At 38.8% G+C, this 24241-nt stretch overlaps 1 protein-coding gene across 6 annotated transcripts in view; it reads left to right on the top strand.

The window, feature by feature from the left end:
- Positions 1-917: 917 nt before the first annotated feature.
- The window catches only part of SLC10A7 (solute carrier family 10 member 7), a 249557-nt gene continuing 226233 nt past the window's right edge, over positions 918-24241 (top strand). For 2 of the 6 annotated variants that reach the window (XM_015081568.3, XM_015081574.3), the window contains exons 1-4: positions 920-1256; positions 10139-10221; positions 16254-16390; positions 21081-21156. In XM_015081568.3, the coding sequence (XP_014937054.1) occupies positions 1157-1256; positions 10139-10221; positions 16254-16390; positions 21081-21156 (396 nt within the window). In that variant the 5' untranslated portion in view covers positions 920-1156. Of the gene's footprint in view, positions 1257-10138; positions 10222-16253; positions 16391-21080; positions 21157-24241 lie in introns of those variants that run through there. The other 4 variants (XM_053216897.1, XM_027066860.2, XM_053216898.1 and 1 more) reach the window with 3 other exon arrangements.

Genomic DNA, 24241 nt, shown 5'->3' on the forward strand with positions numbered 1-24241 from the left:
GGCAAGCCTTGAGAGTCAAGCAAGCCCCTGCACTCGCGCACCCTCCAGACTCCCTCGCTCAGACCTCACTTTGCCTCTTAGCTTCGCAGGAAGGGAGCTTGAGCACTCACCAGTGCCCCCCAAGGAAGATCTGGTCCCCAGCGCCCGAGAGGGGACGAACCTTGCAGACCTCCCTCTCCGCTACGGGGGGGGGGGGGGGGGGGGGGGCGGTGTGGGCCAGGGGGCTCGGGCCGAGCGTCCCACAGGCGACTGGCCTGGTGGGTCCCGCCCGCCCTCCAGGGATGTCGCGGATGCTGGAAGGCAGTGGTCCTGCAGACTTGGGCGTCGGCTCGACGCGCCCAATTTTCAACCCGTCCTCTGAGCTAAAGCTCTCCCAAAGAGGGAGCCCCGTTTCCGACTAGAGCTCGGAGCGCCTGTAACTCCCGGAGCTCCAAGCCAAGAACCTGAAGACTCAGAGTGGCCTTCCCTTCCCCCGGCGCACACGTCAACGCGGCGTCGGGGAAGAGCCGTAATGCCCCGAAGAAGCGCACCCCCAAAAACCACCCCGCACTCCGCCGCCGCAGCTGCTGAATGAGAACTCACGCTAGCCCTTCCGTAGGCTCATGGCAAAGCAAAAGGAAGTTTCTCCGTGGATGTGTTCCAGGAGAGTAGGAAGCTGTGTCTAAAGGCTCGTCGGAGCGAGACGCTCGATAAGGCTAAGTGGCTGTGAAGCCTAACGTCTCTCCCCGTACCAGTCATTCCTAAGGTTCTGCAGGTCCTGGCGTTAAGCGAGTCTGTCAGCCCTACCGGGCAGCCAGCTTCCCTTATACGATCGCCTACGCTGGCCGACCTGGCCCAAGTGTTCGCTTCAGAGCATTTGCACTTGGGAGCGTCGGCCAGAGCTGCCGTGGTAATATGCGCGTCTATTATGAGGCGCGTGGTAGTGATGGCGGCGCTCAGTGAGACTTTCCTGTCACTGGATACTACTACTCCCAGCCCTCCTCAAAGCCGCCGGAGCAACCCCCAGGTCTTTAGTTTACAAGTGGCAATTTGACTTGCTCTGCTGCATGTCTGGAGGGACCGTGGAAAGTGTGGAGACGCCTCGGGGATTAAGCGATCGTAGCTTAAAAAGAAAAAAAGCCAAACAAATAAACAAAACCCACCCACCCTAACAAACATGAGGCTGCTGGAGAGAATGAGGAAAGAATGGTTCATGATTGGAATAGTGCTGGCGATCGCCGGAGCTAAACTGGAGCCGTCCATAGGGGTGAATGGGGGTAAGTGCTGCACCTCTGAACGCTCCATCGCGATTCTCACTTCAGAACTAATTTTCGAGTCTTGGAAAGGAGGGGAAACCGTAATTGGGAAGTGTCTGCTTCTCTCAAGGGCACTGACCAGCTCAGGGTGTCCTTTGGCCCATTCTGCTGCTGTTTTGTCAGCCTTGGAGACTGTAGCTAGGAATGGGGCAAATGAATTTGAACGCAAGTTACCTTTTCCGCGAACAATCTATGAGTATCCTTAGTGTTAGGGAGTGAGGTTACTGAGAATGAAACTTAACTCCTCTTGCCTTCATAGAAGCATCCTATCCCAAGGGACGCTAGGTTGCCAGGAGTTCCTTATCTATCTTGGAGTGGCCACCATTACCTTGTCTATTTCCGGATCCCTCCTCCTTACCGGCCCCATGTTTAAAAAAAAAAAAGGGGGGGGTGGGGGAAGAAAAGGGGACACCCTTTCATTCTCCGACTCAGACTTCATGGCCCACATGTTGCAGAATGATGATTTGCTGCAATTGCCACCGCTCCAGAAACTCCCAAGCCGACTGACACGTTGCACTTTTTCCTTACAGGACACTACTTCCGTGTGCTGCCCGGACTCAGTTGCTAGTACTCTAACAGATACAGGCAGTGTTAGACTATGTGCAGTGTGTATTTTGGCAAGGAAGTGTAGGCAGGCTAAAATCATACTCAGATCTTTGAATAGTAGGAGCCGTGTAATGTGGGGGTGGGCATTGGTGGAAATATCATTAGTCTTTTATTCTCCTCCCTGCGGTTTCACCCTTACACACTCATGTCTTCTTCATAAACATTAATTGAATTTCTCCAATTCATTGTCTTTTTGACCTTGTCACCTTTCACCTTTATTGACAGTTTTAATACGGTCAGTCATACAACAGGGACAAATAAGGACCGAAGTGAGCACACAATTTTTTAGGAAGTGCTCAGAAGGATATTTGAAGTTATATGTACCTTTTTGTTAAAACATGATGGAAGGGAGTGAAATATCTCTCATTAGAACAGTGGTTCATTCAAGCATCCACCCTCAATTTCTCCATTTAGAAGTAGCTTCAGGGAACATTTTAAAAGGAATTTTTTGAACAAAGACTGTGAGGACTAAAACTTTTTTGTGTATTTTTTTTCTTTCTATATTCAACTTGGTACAAAATGTGCAGAATATATAACTGAGAATAAAACTGATATTCATCATGGTTTCTTCTTCTGAAGATCTTTGACCTAGCTTCTCCAGGAGTTTTTGGCAAACTTGTGAATGCTGGTATTTCAAGTTCTGTCAAATGAGTACCCTCTGTCCCTGGAACTAGCTGGATAGGCAGAATTCAAGTTAGGGTGTCTTCGTGGTGGTCTGGAATGCACACTTAACTAGCTTCAGTAGCACACTTTCTATTTTATGGTGTTAGATCTATTATTTGCTCATTCTTAAGGTGTAATTACAGGTGATATATTATCTTCAAGTTTTAAGTCTGCAGACGCTAGGTTAGGTAAAATACGTTTTATCTTACATTCCAAGGATGCTGTGAGAAGAAGGGTTATTGAACACGGAATCATTTCCTTAGGGCTTCTTCGAAGTGTGTGCAAGATGGATTCTATAATCTTGTTTGTTCCTTCTGACTCTGCTTCTTGAAGTTTTGGTGTATTGTATCTTAGAAATGCTTCCCATTTTTGCTGGTACTTGTGCCATTAATCCAGGATAATTCATTTCTTTAATTAATTGTAAGAGTAGAATGTTAAGGGGTGCCTGGGTGGCTCAGTTGGTTGAGTGTCCCACTCTTGATTTTGGCTCAGGTCATGGTCTCACCAGTTGGTGAGCCTTGTGTGGAGCTCTGGGCTGAGAGCTGTCGGTGCAGGGCCTGCTTGGGATTCTGTCTCCCTCTCTCTCTGTCCCTTCCCTCCTCCCCCCTCCCCCCTCCCCCCTCCCCTTTCAAAATTAAAAAAATAAACATAAAAAAAAAGAGTAGAATGTTAAGAACTAAAAGGAACCTTTAAGTATTTTAAACTAACATGCTACTTTTACAGTTGATGAAGATACTGAGGCCTGAGGTCAGTGCTCAAGGAAGAGGCACTGGACATCAGGGCTCTCCCTTTATTTCATACTAGTTGCAAAATCCATACACATTTTCTTGGCAAAAAATAATTTAAAGTGAATAACTATTGTAAAGAAGGGTTCTATGCAATAAAGATATTTTCCATGCCTTAAGTTTTAGCCTAAAAACGCAGAGCAGAATCAGCAAATGTGAAATAACAGTGTACTCAGATGATTTGATAACTGTCCATGTATAAAAGTTACTTTTTCCAAAAAAGTAAAACAAATGATTGCTTAGGATTTCTTTCTTTCTTTCTTTTTTTAAATTTTATTTTAGAGAGACAGCGTGAGCAGGGGAGAGGGGCCAAGGGAGAGAGAGAGAGAATCTTAAGCAGGTTCCATGTTCAGTGGGGAGCCCGAAGTGGGGCTAGATTCCACAATCCTGGGATCATGACCTGAAGCCAAATCAAGAGTCAGACACTCAACTGACGGAGCCACCCAGGCCTCTTGGGATTTCTTATATAGGCTATCAGGCTAAGTTCTTGATAATTCTGTTGAGCTTTTAATTGACCTTCCCACCTGTGAAACCTCTTAAATAAAAATAAACCTCCAAATAGTACCAAATAACATTTTCGCTTCACAAGTTAAAACAACAAAAATCTAGGAACAAGGAGAGGAATGGTTGCTGAAAATGTTTCTATTGCATCTTGCTCTTTGGAATGGTCTAAAGTGCCTCTTTGTACTTGTAATTTTTAGTCAAAGTTTCCATTTATGTGCTGTGTACACTTGGGGATGTGATTTTTGTTAAAAAAATTTTTTTTTACATTTATATATTTATTTTTGAGAGACAGAGAACAAGCGGGGGATGGGCAGAGAGAGAGAGAGGAGACACAGAATCCAAAGCAGGCTCCAGGCTCTGAGCTGTCAGCACAGAGACTGTCGCAGGGCTCGAACTTACAAACCGCGAGATCATGACCTGAGCCAAAGTCGGAAGCTCAACTGACTGAGCCACCCAGGCGCCCCAGGGATATGATTTTTAGTGCTTTCATACTGACTGAACATTTTTTTTTAAGTTTATTTATTTTGAGACAGAGACAGCACGAGTCAGGGAGGGGCAGCAAGAGAGAGAGAGAGAGAGAGAGAGAGAGAGAGAGAGAGGGAGAGAAAGTGAGGGAGACAGAATCCCAAGCAGGCTCCACATCGTCAGCACAGAGCCCAGTGCAGGGTTCCAACCCACGAAGCCCTGAGATCATGACCTGAGCTGACACCAAGAGTTGGATGCTTAACTGACTGAGCCACCCAGGCGCCCCTGAACAATTTTCAGCAGAACGGTTTTCTAGATATTCTTTTAAATAGGAAAAGTTTTGGTAGTCTTAAACTTAAGATGTTTGCTTCATCTTTACCTGGATCAATACTTTAACGACTATACTCTTTATATGTAAATGTACTATTTCTACACTTAACATATCATACCTGTGTTCTGACCTCCCTTTGAAAACAATCTGTATAGCCAATAGGTGAGTTGTATATTGCAGGAAATTTATAGGTAATGGAAACCCTAAAATTAGAGACATTGAATGACTTTCCAAATGAGAAAAAGTATAACATGTAGTAGCCTCGAAAATTTAATTCTTAGTTCACTGTTCTTTTTACTCAGATACATTTCATTTTTATTTTATTAAAAAAAATTTTTTGTTAACATTTATTCATCTTTGAGAGACAGAGAGAGACAGAGCATGAGCAGGGACGGGGCAGAGAGAGGGAGACACAGAATCCAAAGCAGGCTCCAGGCTCTGAGCTGTCAGCACAGAGCCTGATGCGGGGCTTGAACTCACCAACCCGTGAGATCATGACCTGAGCTGAAGTTGGATGCTCAACTGACTGAGCCACCCAGGCGCCCCTTCATTTTTAAATATGTAGAAGAAAGTTGAAAATAAAGAGCCAGGGTAAATGTAAATGTGCAGATTTTGAGGTGCTGATAATCTGTTCCAGTGCAACCCAGGGAAGTGCTGAGCTATGCACACCTTTGAGTTGACCAGAGTAACACTGTGCTATTCATTCTCGGGAAGAGAAAGGTTTACTTCTTTGGAAATACAGAGTAAGTTTCTCAGTTCTACTTGCATCTTAATTTAGATTATTGACATTAATAAGACATAAATCCTAAAAGGAAACTGCTTCGTTTTTCCATTAAAAAACATAAGCAGAAACATGTTAAAGCTTAAGTGTGTTAGCATGAATATCTTAGATTATAGGTTTATAAATGAAATGTACTTGGTGATGAGTAGATTTTATAAAATGGTAATAGTTCCTTGCATTCTTAAGCATTCCAAATCATTTTCTTTTATCTCCCCCCCCCTTTAAAAGCATGGATTTGAGGAGCCCCAAAATTACCTTGTTTTTCTGGGTAATTTTTCTCCTGATTTTGCTCTCCTATCCTATTTTTACTGATCAACATTTTTTTTTTCTTTTATTTAAAGGAAAAGTTAAAACTTGTATTTCTATTTTGAACTTTATCGCCACCTGAAGATCCAGGTCTTATTCAGATCTATTTTGGTGACTTGGAGGATGTAATCATTGTCTTGGAGAGGGGCCAAATCTCTTTTTTTTTCATATCTCATTTTTATATGTAGTCTCAACTCTCACCTCTGTGCAAATATTTACCAAATGTTTATTTCAGCCCTGTGTGACTTCTAGGTTTCCATTCCCAATTTGGGCAATTTGATAGTTGATCACATCTCAAAGGGGCTTTAGGTCTCTCCAAATCATAATTAATTCCTTCTTCCCTTTTAAAACATACATTGTAGGGGCGCCTGGGTGGCTCAGGTAATGATCTCATGGTTTGTGAGTTCAAGCCCCGCGTCGGGCTCTGTGCTGACAGCTCAGAGCCTGGAACCTGCTTCTGATTCTGTGTCTCCCTCCCTCTCTGTCCCTCCCCCACTCATGCTCTGTCTCTCTCTGTCTCAGAAATAAATAAACATTAAAAAAAAATTAAAAAAAATAAATAAAATAAAACGTACATTGTAGGAAGCCATGAAATGTCCTCACCATGTTCTTCCATGGCTTAAAGTTGTTTAGATGTGCATCTAATATAAAAGACAATGTACCCCATCTCTAAGCTTTAAAACATTAAAAGCCTGGAATCATGCCAAGTAGTTCATAGTTATCATGTGTATTTATGTATGTATGCATGGAATGTGGGAAGGGTTAGCTTCTTAAAACATGTAATTGTTGGCCAACTAAAGCAGATGCTGTAGCTGCCCCAAAGAAACATGCAATCTAAATAAATGCCATGCGCTTGCTGTGGAGATACATCTTTGGCCACATTCCCTGGCTCTACCTTACAACCACATTGCTAATTTTAACCCATCCTTTATAGAAATTTTGGGGTACCGCTGTGGGCAGAGGTGTACTTGATAAGAATAGGGTCTCATAAAAAGCAGGGAATTGGAGGAAAATAAAAAAGAGTTCAAAGAAACAAATGAACAAACAAGGTATTTAAAATTCTTGGAAGACGTTTACTTCCAAAACAAGCTGGATTCCTTGACTTTAAAATCTGTTCCTGAATCATCTTCCTCAGTTGTAGAGGAAATATTATTTGTAAGTGTGAGCTGCAGAGACAGATTCACTCACAAGTATAAAAAATGCACCTCTTTTTAAGTTTTGGAGCACTTTTACTGCCCTGAAATGTAATGACTTTTGCTCTTGCCTTCTTCCTTTTGCTCCCTTTTCTCAGATCTCAACAAAATAATTTGTGTAAATAGCACGTATATATAAGAATTTGTTGCCATGTTTGAGGAGATCTTTGTTTCTTTTTGTTCATTGAGATACTACAAATGCCTAAAATATAGTAGATGCTTAGTAAGCATTTGTTGACTGAATGGTGATTTTTCCCGAGCTTGGTCTTACTTATTGAGCAGTATCTGTGGGTATGGTGGAGGGCTACAGGGAATGGAAGAGCCATGAATGTGGTCCTGTTATTTTGCTTAAGGGAGTGTATTAGTTTTCTGTGCTGCCACACCAGAAACACAAACTGGGTGGCTTCCAATAACAGAAATTTATTTTCCAGAAATTATTCTAGAGGCTAAAATTCTGAAGCTAAGGGCCATGCTCCCACTGAAGGTCTAGGGAAGAATCCTTCCTGGCTTCTGGCTTGGCCTGGTTGCCAATTGTCTTTGGTGTTTCTTGGCTTATGGTAATACAATTCCAGGCTTTGCCTCAGTCTACACATGGCCATCTTTCTGTGTCTTCATACTTACCTATACTTGTAAGAATACCAGTCATTGGATTAGGTCCACCTTAATCCAGTAAGACCCCATCTTGATTTGATTGCATCTGCAAAGAACCAATTTCCAAATAAGGTCACATTCGTCAGTTCTGGGGGGACATGGATTTTGGAGGACACTATTCAGCTCAGCACTAGAGGGCTGAATAGAATGTCAAATATGAGATGATCAGATTTTGAAATGTTGGCATATGCCAGTGTTTCTCAACCTCAGCACTATTGACATTTTGGACATGGTAATTCTTTGGTGTTGGGAGGGCTGTCCTGTCTGTGCTTTCCAGGTTGTTTAGCAGAATTCCTGATCTCTGTCTACTAGATGCCAGTAACACCCCCCCACTTGCTGAATTATAACAACAAAAAAGAGTTTCCAAACATTGCCAAATGTCTATGGGAGGCAAAATTGCTCCTGCTGGAGAACCACTGGTATATAAGTACAAAATGGCATTTTCTCAGAACGACATCTTTTAAAAGCATGTTGTTCCTATGGTGCTGGGAGAACTGGACAGCAACATGCAGAAGATTGAAACTAGACCACTTTCTCACACCATTCACAAAAATAAACTCAAAATGGATAAAGGACCTGAATGTGAGACAGGAAACCATCAAAATCCTAGAGGGGAAAGCAGGAAAAGACCTCTCTGACCTCAGCCGTAGCAATTTCTTACTTGACACATCTCCAAAGGCAAGGGAATTAAAAGCAAAAATGAACTACTGGGACCTTATGAAGATAAAAAGCTTCTGCACAGCAAAGGAAACAACCAACAAAACTAAAAGGCAACCAACGGAATGGCAAAAGATATTTGCAAATGACATATCGGACAAAGGGCTAGTATCCAAAATCTATAAAGAGCTCACCAAACTCCACACCCGAGAAACAAATAACCCAGTGAAGAAATGGGCAGAAAACATGAATAGACACTTCTCTAAAGAAGACATCCAGATGGCCAACAGGCACATGAGAAGATGCTCAACGTCGCTCGTCATCAGGGAAATACAAATCAAAACCACACTCAGATATCACCTCACGCCAGTCAGAGTGGCCAAAATGAACAAATCAGGAGACTATGGATGCTGGAGAGGATGTGGAGAAACGGGAACCCTCTTGCACTGTTGGTGGGAATGCAAACTGGTGCAGCCGCTCTGGAAAACAGTGTGGAGGTTCCTCAAAACATTAAAAATAGACCTACCCTATGACACAGCAATAGCACTGCTAGGAATTTACCCAAGGGATACAAGAGTACTGATGCATAGGGGCACTTGTACCCCAATGTTTATAGCAGCACTCTCAACAATAGCCAAATTATGGAAAGAGCCTAAATGTCCATCAACTGATGAATGGATAAAGAAATTGTGGTTTATATACACAATGGAGTACTACGTGGCAATGAGAAAGAATGAAATATGGCCCTTTGTAGCAACATGGATGGAACTGGAGAGTGTTATGCTAAGTGAAATAAGTCATACAGAGAAAGACAGATACCATATGGTTTCACTCTTATGTGGATCCTGAGAAACTTAACAGAAACCCATGGGGGAGGGGAAGGAAAAAAAAAAGAGGTTAGAGTGGAAGAGAGCCAAAGCATAAGAGACTCTTAAAAACTGAGAACAAACTGAGGGTTGATGGGGGGTGGGGGGGAGGGGAGGGTGGGTGATGGGTATTGAGGAGGGCACCTTTTGGGTTGAGCACTGGGTGTTGTATGGAAACCAATTTGACAATAAACTTCATATATATATATATATATATATTAAAAAAAAAGCATGTTGTTCTTTGGCTAATATATTAGGTCTTCAAGAGAGTTGTATACAGGTGACAAAATGAAGTAAATATTAGTTAGGGTTGCTGCTGTTGTCCTCATAGTGTTAACGCATTTGGGGTGATGCCAGCCTAACTCCAGAGAGGATTTTCCAGAGGGCAAAGATTAGGCCTGTTGGTTCACAGCAGGATAGCCAGGGCCTGGCACAGTGTAATAATAATTGCAAACTTAACATATTGTTACTACTGTATTACTCTGTATGTATTATTTCATTCACATAGTAAATGCTCAGTACATCTTTGTAGAATGACTACCCGTGGGCTGAACTGAATGTATGTGTGAATATAGGTTTTTATTTCTGGTATCCTAGAAGGAATAAAATAATATTTGCTAAACAGAAGGGAACTTCTTCCGTTGATTCTCTCTCTCTCTCTCTCTCTCTCTTTTTTTTTTTCCTAGTTTGGGGAATTTTGATTGTTGTATAAGCACTGATACTGTGGTAGATACAATTAGACGTCATAGTGAAGGATGTTGCCTATTTGCTCTCCTATATGAGAGCAGTTTATTTTTATTCTGCTGGTCTGAGGATACTGTGCTGAACTGGATAGCCATGGTCCTTGCCTTCTGGAAAATCTCTTTTGGAGCTAGACTGCATCACAGCAAATACTTAACTCTTCAGAACAGTGGTATAGTAAGGGTAACACTAAGATTTGAAGTACTATTTGCCCTCCCTCAATGGATTCTTCTTTCATACCAAGTTATCTACTGGAAATTCTTATCTAACAGTAACTTGTTTCTCTCTCTTTAGGACCACTGAAGCCAGAAATAACGGTCTCCTACATTGCTGTTGCAACAATATTCTTTAACAGTGGACTATCATTAAAAACAGAGGTACTGTCACCTATGGGGCATATCAAAAGCTGGGAGAAAAATTTAATTTTTGCTTATTATTTTGAAATATCAGAATCCTTTTGTAAAGATGTATGTAACTATGGTCGAAAAGCTTCACTACAATAGAAGATGACTTCAGCAAAGGACTTGTGTTTTGAACCTACCTATTATAGAAATTTTGTAGTTGAACAACATGGACCCTGAGGGTGTGGTTATAATGGGTATGTTTTTAATACAGCAACTGCACTGAATGAAGCAACCACTTGAGATCTTCCTCAGATTATGGTGGTCAATACGATGGTGACTGCTGTGGCACATTTGAGTTGATGTTTAGTTGGGTTTCCATAACTTTTGTTCTCAGGACTCATGCTGCTCAAGTGATGCCTGTTACAACTTTTAATCAATTTGTATTTAAAACAATTTTTTTTTGTAACATGTATTTATTATTGAGAGACAGAGAGAGACAGAGCATGAGCAGGGGAGGGGCAGAGAGAGAGAGAGAAGGAGACACAGAATCCGAAGCAGGCTCCAGGCTCTGAGCTGTCAGCACAGAGCCTGATGCGTGGCTTGAACCCACCAACAGTGAGATTATGACCTAAGCCAAAGTCGGAGGCTTAACTGACGGAACCACCCAGGCGCCCCACCAATTTGTATTTTTAATGTATATTTTTTGCTGGTATATCTATTAAATATTAATAAGTATTTTAAGAAAAAATTGGGATTTTCCATACTATGTCACATTTTATCATGAAGATATATAGTTAATGTTATTTATTGATCAGTGTGTCGCTGAACATGGAATTCTCCCAGAATTAAAGAAATCAGACATTTTAACATTCAAGAGAGGAATAAGTAGAATTTATGATTCTCTTTTGGCTTATAACAAAAAAGGAGAAGAAAAATATAGGAAAAAATACCTATTTGCTCTTGAAGAAATTACTTAGGATTTTTAAAGTTGTTATTCTAAGATGCTTATTCTTATGTAGATAGGGAAATCTTACTATGCAAGGATTTTTTTTTTTTTTGGAAATAGCTTTATAAGTTAAAATTTTGTTTCAGCATCATGTTTTGCTTTACTTATTTTTTATTTTAAGTATGATTGGAATGAGGACCAAATTTAGTTACAAGGACCATCCTAGTAGCAACATGGAAAAAATACGGTTTTAGTAAATTTATGTATTCTGTAGTTATCTGGTTGGTGTAAATCTTTTTATTGGAGCATTATTTTTAGATAGATGGGATCCATGTGTGGTATCTGTGAAATTATGTCTCAAAAATCCTGAATAGTCTCACTACTATTGAAAATAACTGACATAGGATGAGATTTCCTAAATATGTTAAATTCTAGTTTTCGCAAATTACATTGACATGAAAGGACTATGATCAGTGCTTACAGGGCACAGGCTTTTTCTGTCACCACCTTCATTCTACTGGTTCTCAAATGTGGGGCCTAGTGATACAGAAAAATACTTGCTACCCCTATGGTGCTGGACTATTCTTCTTTGGAGGTCTTCCTGCTGGTCTTGGCCAATGCCCTTTGTGAGCAGCTGCCTTACTCAAGTCCTCTACTTGGGACGTTGCTCTAACTATGTCCCCTGGTGGCTGCTTAACGGCTACAGCTGTTACTTATGCCATGAGAAATCTGGCAAGAGACTTGATTCTCTCACTCCTTAGCTTCTTGCTTAATGTGATTCTGTAAAGCAGCCAACTTTGTGGGATGCAGGAGTTTAAGAAGGAAGAACGTCACAGCTATCAGCATTTCTCTAAGGACCAAATTCTTCTGTAAGCACCTAGGAAACCTTCAGAGTATTCCAGCTAATTTGGATCTAATGATAAAATGCCTTGATCCTGTGCTTTATAACGGTATCTAAGTAGCCATCAAAGCCATTTCTTCCACCAATGCCCCTTTTCACTGTATTACATTGTCATTTTCAAGATCCATTCAGTTGAAGATGTTTTAGATTGCATCATTGTATAGTGTTAAACCATCTAAGTCCTGCTAATTTCCTGGGCAACTGAACCAATGCTTTTAAGTTAGCAGGTAGCAATCTTGTTGTTATTTGTTTTCTAGTTAATAATCTTAAGTTTATTTCAGCCAGGACTACTATTTTTGAACCTTATTAGAATAGTGTGTTTTTGCAGGCAGGAGACAGTAAGTTATTATTGACTTGAGTTTATTTGAGAGCATTCACATTGGTCCCATTCAAGTTTGATTTATATTGAACATTTCACGTAGTATTACCCATTCATTGATGGAATGATGTATATTCTAAAATTTGTTTTGCTCATTTATTAAAATCATAAAGAACTCTGTGTTAATACTAAAAAGATTTAATGCTAAATCTTAAGTCTTATAACTGTTGATTTCTAGATTTTAAAATATCTGTTGAAATGTCTTCTGAAAATTTATTGTATTCAAGTCAAGTAAGGTCACATTTGAAATATATTTGATGTTTAGCTAATTAGGAGCTACCGTTTCAGAGGATTTGTCACTTAATAGACCGTGGCAGGATCAATCTCATATAAACAAATACCTATGAGGTGCCTGTGGCTACAAAGCTCTGTGTTTGGCACTGGGATAGAACCAAAGATGGGCAAGATGCTCAGGGCCTGGAAAGGGTCCTGAGTAGGGCAGATTGTACAGGTCTTTCCTTATTTTCCTAAACAGATTATTTTTTGAAGTTCTATTACCTTAGAAGTAAATATAGCAACTTCTAAGCTTTACGTTCATGCTGCTTGTTTCCAGCCTAGAGCTATGAGGCTGATTTCTCAGAAAGTGAATCAAATGAAGGTCAAATAAGGGTTAGAAGGGAAATTGGTGTGTAAATGAAAATATTTCTACATCTCAGAGTGCCTGATTTCAAGCAATTCTCGATACTGTCGGTGATAATTCTGGTATAATAAATATTTGGAGTATCTTTACTTAAGTTTACTTTAATGGAATTTGACCTGTATTACGTGTGAATAAATAAAATGTCATGCAGAATCAACTTTTCAATTATTCATGATGGCATTTATTTGAGTATGTGGCCCTAAACTCTGTATGGGTATGTATGGAGTAATACTATTTTGGATGTTACAGTGTTTACTTGTTTTTTCTTTTCCTTGTTACCTTATTTTATCTCTATGTTTGTATGAAGAAGTTATGGAAAATATATAACCCTGGGTTTTTGTGACAGTCTTAAAATCTTAGGGATACTTCATGCCTATTATTTCCCTGTTGTTAAGAGACCTCTCATGACCCAACATTGTTGGCCTTTGTGATTCATTTTGCTGGATTCTTTATTGTTCCATTGTCCTGAGGCAATGGCAGTTGTTTATAATTGTCATATATTAGATCAGCTAGTATTTTTAAACTAAATTTTGTTTTTTATAAGTTTTTCTGATTATAAAACTGGTATTTACCTATTGTAGAAAGATTAAAAAGAATAAAAATAACTAGCATTAACATCTCTGTGATTTTGGTCCCTTTTTTCCTAAACATGTTTTATACATAGAATATTTACAAATGAAATACTTAAAAAAATTATATATATGTAAGTATACATATATATATATACATATACTTGCATAGTATCATGTACATGTACACATATATAATCTTTTTTCTTATGTGACACTGTATAGTAACTTTTTATATAATTTAGTATTTTAATTTAATTTTTCTTCATATATAATAAAATTTATGTTTTGCTTACTTTTATGAACATAAATCAAACGGTACAAAAGTGTACATGATGAGAAGTCTTCTTTTCTCCCCTCTATCAGATATGTGGACATAACTAATGTTAATAGTTTCTGTGTATCTTTCCATAGTTAATAGTTTCTGTGTAAAACATATGTGTATTGCACCCCTTCAAGCTGAGGTATTTTGTACTGCTTGCCACCCTGTCTTGTTTTACTCAGAAAACATATCTTGGAGACTGTTTCATATCAACATGTAGAGAACTCCTTGTTTCTTTTTGTATGCTGGAAAGCATTCCGTTGTATGAATGTGTCATGCTATATTTTACTAGTCCTCTATTTATGGACATTTAGGTTTTGCTGCAAAGGATAACCTAAAAATTGCCCATGTTCCCACATTTGGGAGAAAATATGAAGGATTGCTTCCTGGAAGTGAAATTGCTAAGTCACATGATACATGCAGTGGAAGTTGTGACAGATACTCCAAGTACCTAGAACAGTGCTGGGCTCTTGGTATTTGTTGACTGAAGGAATGAGTTGCCAGATTGCTGTCCTTAGATTGTGCCAATTTATATTCCTATCGGTTAAGTCGGGAAGGACCTTGTGTTCCCACATGCTTGTCAACACAGTTTTAACATGGTTTTTAATCTTATAACAGTCTGGTTGTACCTTAATTTATTTAATTATTCATCCGTTTTTGGACTTTTAACTCGTTTCCTGATTTTACTATAATAGATGATGCTGTCGTGATCAATTCTGCATATAAATTCTTGTACCACTTATTATATCCTTAGATCAAGTACCTAGACATAACATTTTGGGGGTTCAAGAATGCGAATTGTATTATAGTCCTTGATATATGTTCCCAAATTACTTTTCAGAAAAGTTATTCTGTTTCATATTCCTACCTGAAGTATATGCAAATGCTTTAGTTATTGCATTCTGGCTGATCATCTTGTTTCTATTAAAAATTAGAATCTTATTTATTTGGCATTCATCAAATACCTCTGAGTATATCTCAGTGGCATTTGGTTTCAGAACTGCTGAGAATTCTTGGCACTGCTGGTGCTCAAGTTTTCTCTGGGGTGGAACTTTAAAAATTCTGATACTGTATTAGGATGGCTCCTTTAATCTTCAATCTGATCCATGGACCTGGTGTGGCTTCTGGTCTGCCCGGTGTTTTCCATTTGCCAGAAATTCCTTAGATGTCATTTGGGATGTTCTGTGACTACACTGGCACTGCTGTGTGTCTTCACACGGGAAATGAGTCCTGTCCATTAAACTGATGAGCTTTGGTTAATGTCTCTGAGGCCAAGGATCTCTTGAATGTCTTACTTGAACTAGGGTAGGCATTACAGTGCTATGTTTATAACAGGGGAATCTCTGGCATCTTTGAGGTGCTTTAATGACTTCTTGCATGTTTTATAGGACTGTACTACTTTTTCCACTGCTTTCTGAGTTTGTTTTATTTCAACAGAATAACCACATAGCTCAAAGAAATTCAAATGCAAAGGCCTTTGAATTTGTACCTATTTGAACCCCAAAGTTGACCTCATTATCTGTTTTCAGCTGTGAGGCATATAACGTGCCTGGTATGTCATGTTTAGTGTGAATTTCTTCCCTCTGGGGTAGTAGTGTGACATGATGGAAGAAGAGAGGGGTTTGCTAGCATACCAGAAATGAGTTTGATTAGGAGCCTCATTGTTCAGTAGCTCTCAGCCTCAATCTCCTCCTCAGTAAAATAGGTAATAATATCTAATGGGGGCTGTGGTGAGGATTAAATGAGATAACATACATAAAGTGACAGGCTCAGAGCATGGCACATTGCTGCTGTTCTGTAAGCATTGGCAAGGAAATCCAGAAAGTTGATTTTGGAGAAAAAGCCATTTTGAATTATAGAATATTACTGGGAAAAACATTTTTAAAAATTATGATTTGTGTGTAGATTTGGTAACATCTTGGCAAAGTGAGGCCTTGCTAGAGATTAATCATTTCATTAAAATGAGATAGGTCCTTAAGTAGTTACATGCCTATTTGTTTATAGTGTCAACAGTCCTCAGGTCTATACTACTGTACAGGTACTTAGCTCAGTTTTGGTCCAGAATTTTACAAATCTGAATCGTTGGGGTATATTATATATTCAAAGAAATTAGAATATTTCAGAAATTTTATATAAAAATACTTCTTTTTTTTCCGTAAGTCTGTCTATTCATGCTTAGAGGTAAAAATTTTAGCTCTGAAATAATTCCAAATTAAAAATTCATTTATTTGATGTTATTTTAGTAGCAGCCTTTCTTGGGAAAAATAATATTCTTACCTTTGCTATTTTGTGTCTTTCATTTTTGCAGGAGCTGACCAGTGCTTTGGTGCATATAAAACTGCACCTTTTCATCCAGATCTTCACGCTTGCATTCTTCCCAGCAACAATATGGCTTTTTCTTCAGCTTTTATCAATCACACCCATCAATGAGTGGCTTTTGAAAGGGTACGTTTAAATATTTTGAAGGGCCCACTTTTAATGAGGCATCTGTAGTGACGTTATTGTTTCTGTGGCAACTATATACAAAAGGGCTTATGTGTGGTATCTTATAAGGAAAAAAGAACACTTTAAAAATTATTATCCCTGAAAATTTTTTTTAAGTTATTTATTTATTTATTTTGAGAGAGACAGAGACAGCACAAATAGGGGAGGGGCAGAGAGAGAGGAAGAGAGAGAATCCCAAGCAAGCTCCATGCTGCCAGTACAGTGCTGGAGCCGGGACTTGAACTCATGAAGTCATGCCAACTGAACCACCCAGGTACCCCTAAAAATTATTATCCTTTAAAATGATAGTGTTCATCAAGAAGGTTCATCAAATAATTTTATAACACAATCTTTTTTTTTTTCTTTCTGATTTCTAAGGGTTTTATTAGTAAATTGTTTTAAATTGTAATTTCACGGTGCCTGGGTGGCTCACTCTGTTGAGCGTCTGACTTTGGCTTAGGTCATGATTTCTCTGTTTGTGGGTTCGAGCCCCACCTTGGGCTCTATGCTGACAGCTCAGAGCCTGGAGCCTGCTTCAGATTCCGTGTCTCCCTCTCTCTCTGCACCTCCTCTGCTCGCATTCTGTCTCTCTCTCAAAAATAAATAAACATTAAAAAAAATTGTAGTTTCAGTATATTTAACCTACAGTGTGATATTAGTTTCAGGTATACAGTATAGTGATTTGACAATTAAAGTTTATTTATTTATTTTGAGAGAGAGAGGCAGGGGCAGAGAGAGGGAGAGAGAGGATATCAAGCAGGCTCCACATTGTCAGCGTGGAGCCCATTGTGGGGCTCGAACTCATGAACCGTGAAATCATGATCTAAGCCAAAATTAAGAGTTGAACACTTAACGACTGAGCCACCTACGTATCCAGTGATTTGACAATTCTATATATTACCCAGTGATCATCAAAGTAAGTGTACTCTTAATTATAACACAATCTTAAAATGTTTAATCTTAAGGTTCTGGGATGGATACTGTTCTGGAAGTTTTAAAGAGCTGTGTTGGGAGAAAGATGGAAGGGACTAGAAGATGTAAGATATGTGTGCATGTGTATAATGTAGGCCATCAGTTGGGCACTTTAACTTGTATATTCTATATCTTGCCAAATGTAGGCAGATAGTGGCTGAATATAAGTATTTTAGAAGTACAGGAAAGAAAAAAATATATAAGGAGCAAACATTTACCTTTTTACTTGTTCTGTTTATGTTTGCTATGACAGTTGAATTAACAATAGATTTTTATTAGACACTTTTCTTCCATAAAAATGCCATCATGTTTATTCAAAGGATTTAATGAATTTAAAAAATTATTTGAAGTGGTTTAAAACTAACTACAATTTAGTAGCATGGTATAATAGTTAAAATACTGAACTTGGAGTCTGGAGGTTGCTTTCTGACCCCATCCCTAACTGAAGAAGTCATGTAATAGTCGTGAACCTCAATTTTCCTGCTTATAAATAGTGAGGATAGTCATACTTTCACTGTCTGCTTGATAATAATGTTGAGGATCTCAATTGAGATCACTTATTCATTTATTCAAGTCACTTGTTTAGTTCCCACTATGTACCAGGCATATAATAGGTGTTGGAGAAAGAATAGTGAACAAAAATGGGAAAGTGCAAGTTAGTTTTGCACATTGGGAAGACTTAGGTTGATTGGCAATAAACAAGTAAGTAGATGACCAAGATAGAGATCAGTGATGGGAAGTAAAACACAGTGTGATACAGTTAAAAGTGGTTGGGTAGGTAGGCCAGTGATGAATTTAGATGGCAGAGTTCTCGGGGCAGAATGTTTTAGGCAAAGGAAGTAGAATGTGCAAAGGCTCTAAGACAGGAACAAGCCTGGTATGTTCTAGAGTCAGGAAAATGACGAGGATGGCCAGATCCTGGAGATACAGAGGAAGAATAATAGGACTTGGAGTTGGTAAGGTAAGCAGGAGTCAGGTCCCACAGAGACTTATAGGTCCTTGGTGAAAGCATTCAAGTATTTTTCTGCATGCAGCAGGAAGCTCTTGGTGGGATTTAAATGAGGGTGTGTCGTGGTCTGATTTATATCAAAGTAGTGCTCTGGCTGCTGCATAGAGAATAGATAGTAGAGGGGCTGAGAGAAAGGTAGGAGACCAGTTTGGAGGCTAGTCTGGTAAGGTAGCAGTGCGGTAGAGAGAAATGGACATTGGAGAGTGTATTGTAAATTAGAGCTCTCAGAACCTCTGGGTGGATAGGATGTAGAGAGAGAAGGACAGGGAAGAATCAAGGATGACTTCTGGGTTTTGGGTGTGAGCCACTGGGTATTTGGTGGCATCATTTACTTAGCTGAGGAGAAACAGAGTAGTATAAGAAGGGGAAATCAAGACCGCTGTCTTGGCCAGATTGAGTTTGAGAGAATGAACATAAAATTTTCAGTGAAAAGCATAAAGTGCCACATAAGTATCATGACATCATTTTAGAGCAGCAAAGTATGATGCATATCTTAAAAATTTTTTTTTATGATGCATATTAAGAACCAATAGTTACTGAGAGTTTCCCATGAAGAGGGCACTCAAGGAATAGGAAGATATTAACTCATTTTCCTTGTATTCAGGGAATGTCCAGGGTAGTCGGGTATGTGAGAGATATAAAATAGTAATCAACCACAGTGGGGCAGCATATGATTTGTTAGGTAAGTAATGTAATAGGTTAAAAGGTAAGAGGTTCAGCAAAGGTTGTGAATTCCTAAAGTAGAGAATTCAAAAATAAAACATAGTGGGAGACAAGAATAAAAAATTTCCTTACAGCCACATTACAGAAGGTCTGAATTACTGGGCAGAGGAGTTGGGGCTGCATCTGTAGATGATGGGAAGTTCTGAAATGCACTAAACAAGAGAATAACGTACTAAAACATGGTCAGTAAGAAAGATTAATCTGATAGCATCATACTGGGTGTTATTAGAGTTGGGCTTGCAGTCTTAGGAAGCTAAGATACAATTATTACCTCATGATATTGAGCTTAAAGGAGTTTACACTTAGCCTAACTCCCTTACAGAAAGCTTTTCCTAGCTCACTTTTTCTGCGTTCCCCACCCTAGTTTGAGAGTACACAGTATGTTGCTAACTTGAGGGAGCTGCAGACTCTTACCTCAGGGCCATGTTTCAGTCATTGCAATAAATATTTTGAGCACATCCTCTTTACCTTGCTATGTAAAAGGGAAAGAGTGGAGGTAGAGAGAACATTCAGTAGGCATTTACAAAAATCCAAAGTTGGGGGAAAAAAAACATCTGAAGGGGGATGATGGCAATAGTCATGGAGAAGAATAGAAAGTTGGTTGTGGTAATATATTGATTTATGAGAAGCAGGTGGAGCCACATGTAACTCCAAAGTTTCAAATTGGATCATTAGGAAAAACAACAACAACAACAACAACAACAACAACAACAACAACAAACTATCCCATTGACAGACATAAGTAAATTCAGAGATGAAATTGACGTTTTAGAAACTATTAGACATGTTCAGTTAGAGGTGGCAGTCACAGGCAGCTACAATTTGGGGAATGGTGGTTAGGGCTAGAAATGTAAAATTGTATATATTCATATAGATTCAGATTTGAAAATAAGATTAAAAAGAATGCAAGAGAGTCAGCAAAAAGTCAGAAGGGGCTGGTTTAAAAGAAAGGAGATAAATTAGAAGGATGAAGTACTATGGCAACCAAAAGAATAGAATATTTTGAAAAGCAAGAAGGGAACGAGAATGAATATGGGGAAGAGGATACTGTATTTGGTGAGTAAGAGATCACCTGTTATTTTTTAAGGTTACCACTGTTACTAGTAGAAGGGGCATAAGTCTGAATCTAGGTGAGTAAAGAGAGAATGAGTTGAGGCCCCCACTAAGAGAATTTATCTTAAATACTTGCAAGGAATCAATGAGAAAAGTGTCTAGAGTAGTATCTGCTACAAATGGTAAATGCTTGGTAAGTATCAGTGATGATAATAGTGATGGTCATAAGGAAGGCTCAGAGACTGGGAATCGATAATAGGAAAGACCACTTAAGCATCACTTGGGAAAATAGACCTTAAAAGATATGAATTGAGCTGGAAATTCTATGAAAAATGTGTGTTCTTGTGTTTTCAGTCAAAATAAATTAAAACTTTTTCTTTTTTTCTTATTTCAGAGGTAATATAAATTCATTGCATGAAGCTTAGATGATAAATTCTTACGAAAGGGAGTAGAAATATCTGTAATCTGGACTTAAAATATGTTTAAATCAGGCGTTCCGTGTCCTCTATTCCCTCCCTGTATGAACTTTCTACTTTTAGTGAGCTGCTGCTCACCATGTCTAGAATGTATATTCTATCCATCTGGGATGTATATCCATCCTTTAGATGGTAAGTAATGTTTTATATCTTTGGTATTTAGATTTACTACTCCTAGTTTTACAATGTGTTTTCTATTCTAAACTAAGAGAATAGATTTCTTGTCATGATCTGGGGAGTAGACTCATAATTTAGTAAAAACTAAATTTAGAATAGGTACTAGAATTTGCTACTGTTTGAATTCAAGAAGCACATGATCACGAATATGTTTTTTTATGAGCTGAAAGTTTGAGCATTGCTGTTTATAATTGAAAAAAAAAAAACCCTACTGATAATTGCATTTTCTTTGATTTTCCAGCTTGCAGACAGTAGGCTGCATGCCTCCCCCTGTGTCTTCTGCAGTGATTTTAACCAAGGCAGTAGGTGGAAATGAGGTGAGTCATAGGGCTAAATGCCGTGCTTTTGTTTTATATTTTATTTTATTTTTAAATTTTATAATGAAGTCATATCACAGAGAATGCATAACTATAGCAGCTTATGAAAGAAGTGTAGGTAGATTCATAAATTAGGATGGTGCTAAAATTAATGATTATGAGTGAAAGTGAGGATTTCAAAGAGAAGAGCAAGGGAGATGAATGAAATAGAGATAGTGAGTTTTCTACCTCGGTGAGAAATTGAGAGACAAAAGAAGCAATCCAAGGAAAGGTACTTTTCATCTAAGACTAATGAGCCAACAACAGCTCTATGGCCATTCCTTAGTTCTTAAAAAGTTTGTAGCTGGGGTGCCTGGGTGGCTCAGTCGGTTACGCGTCTGACTTTGGCTCACGTCATGGTCTCACAGTTTGTGAATTCAAGCCCCACATCAGGCTCTGTGCTGATAGTTCAGAGCCTGGAGCCTGCTTTGGATTCTGTGTCTCCCTCTCTTTCTGCTCTTCCCCTGATTGTGCTCTTTCTCTCTCAAAAATAAATAAACATTTTAAAAAATTGTAGCAAAGTACATTTGTGGAAAAAGGGTCCATATACATTTTTAAAAATTTTATTTTTAATGTTTATTTATTATTGAGAGACAGAGACAGAGCATGAGTGTGGGAGGGGAAGAGAGAAGGGGAGACACAGAATCTGAAGCAGGCTCCAGGCTCTGAGCTGTCAGCACAGAGCCCGACATGGGGCTCAAACTCACAAACCGTGAGATCATGACCTGAGCCCAAGTCGGATGCTTAACCGACTGAGCCACCCAGGGGCCCTGGGTCCATATACATTTAATGGCAAGTGAAGGCTATGTAAAAAGGAGAAATGAGCCAGGGTTTCTAAGGTGAGTTCAAAGAGATTATGCAAGTGCTGGGGGACTGGGGCGGAGTGCTTGCGTTTTGGGACAGCAGTCATCCATTTCAGGGGCTACACAGAGGTGGCTCCTCCGGGTGAAAGGTACCACAACTTCATACTGAAGGACTTGGTGGTAGCTTATTCCTCCTTTTCCACTTCCAATTTCTCATTTAGCAAAGAATACTATTGAATGAGGGAGAATATAAGGGATTCCTACTTCAAAAAATAAATATATTTCTACTTCAATTCATTCTTAAGATTTCGCTTTCTTAGCATTTGTTTTTATTTTCATCTGCTTTATTTATTCTGAAAATATTTATTAAGTGTATTAAGTGCCTGCTATATTCTTTTTAAAAATAGGTTTATTGAGCTATTGTGGATATTACAATAAACTGCATACATCTAAACAACTTAATGTTTTGATGTCTGTGTACGCCTGTGATACGACCACAATCAAGATAATGAATGTATCCATCACCCTCAAAACTCTCCTGTGTCCCTTGGTAATCCCTCCCTCCTGCCCTTCTTAGTGCTCCTCTTCCTTAGGCAACCACTGATCCGTTTTCTGTCCCTGTAGATTAGTTTGCGTCTTCTAGACTTTTATACACTGGAGTTATACAGTGTGTACACCTTTTTCTTTTCTGGTTTCCTTTATTCAGCGTGATTATTTTGAGAGTCATCTATACTCTATGTATCAATAGTTCAGTCCTTTTATTGCTGAGTATTATTATTTTTTTATGGATATACTATAGTTTGTTTATCCATTTACCTGTGGGTGGACGTTGGGCATTTCCCTTCAGGGCTATGAACAGTGTGTACAAAACTTTAAGTGAATGTGCACTTTCATTTCTCTTGGGAATACTTACGAATGGAATGTTGGGATCATCGGGTGGTGTATGTTTTAGCATCTTTCAACCAAGGCAAGAATTACCAACATATAGTTATAAATCATCTATAAATAGCTTCTGAGGTGGACCATTTCTGTCAATATACAAGCACTCTTCTTGGACCGCAGGTGTATGTTGAACTTTTTCAGAAATTGCCAAACTATCTTCCCAAGTGGTTTTACCATTTTACATCTCAGCCAGCAGTGTCTGAGAGTTCCAGTGCTCCACATCTCATCAGCACTTGTCATTGTCAGTCTTTATAATTTTAGTCATTCTAATATGTATCTAGTGGTATCTCATTGTGGTTTTAATTTAATTTACATTTCCCAGCTACTAATAATGTTGAGCATTAATATTTTTCATGTGTTTACTTGCTATACATGTCTTCTTTGGTGAAGTGTAAAATCTTTTGCCTTTTTTTCTTTGTTTTAAACGGAGGTGGTTTGTTTTCTTATGAAAAGCTTGCTTTGTGAGCTTTATATATTCTGGATACAAGTCCTTCATAGATATATGCTTTGTAAATATATTCTACCAGTCTATAGCTTGTCTTCATTTTCTTACCAGTGTCTTTTGAAGAGCAGGATGGTAATGAAGGCAGTAAAGGTGGTTGGATTCTGGATGTATTTTGGAGGCACAGGATATGCTGATGAATTGAATGTGGGATATGAGGGGGGGGTCATGAATGACTCTAAGGCTTTTGACTGAGTAGCTGAAAGGATGGGGTTGCTGAGGGTTTTTATCATGAGTGGATGTCAGATGCTTTTTCTGCATTTCTGACAACCACCATTCTGTCCTGGAAATAAATCCCACTTGATCGTGGTATATGATTTTTTAAAATATACTGTTGGATTCAGTTTGCTAATATTTTGTTGAAGATTTTTGCATCTATATTCATGAAGGTATTGGCCTATGGTTCTTTTTTTTGGTGGTGTCTTTATCTGGTTTTGGTATCAGGGTGATACTGGCCTCAGAATGGATTTGGAAGTATTCCTTCCTCTTGTATTTTTTGAAATAGTTTGAGAAGAATAGGTATTAACTCTCTTTAAATGTTTGGTAGAATTTTTCTGTGAAGCTGTCTGGTCCTGGACTTTTGTTTTTTGAGATTTTTTTGATCACTGATTCAATTTTATTGGTAGCAATTGGTCTGTTCAAATTTTCTATTTCTTCCTCCTTTAGTTTTGGTAGGTTATATGTTTCTGTGAATTTATCCGTTTCTTCTAAGTTGTCCAGTTTGTTGGCATATAGGTTTTCATAGTATTCTGTTACAATTGTTTGTATTTCTGTGGTGTTGGCTGTTATTTCTCCTCCT

Source organism: Acinonyx jubatus, chromosome B1, assembly GCF_027475565.1.
Source record: "Acinonyx jubatus isolate Ajub_Pintada_27869175 chromosome B1, VMU_Ajub_asm_v1.0, whole genome shotgun sequence".
Taxonomy (NCBI): domain Eukaryota; kingdom Metazoa; phylum Chordata; class Mammalia; order Carnivora; family Felidae; genus Acinonyx; species Acinonyx jubatus.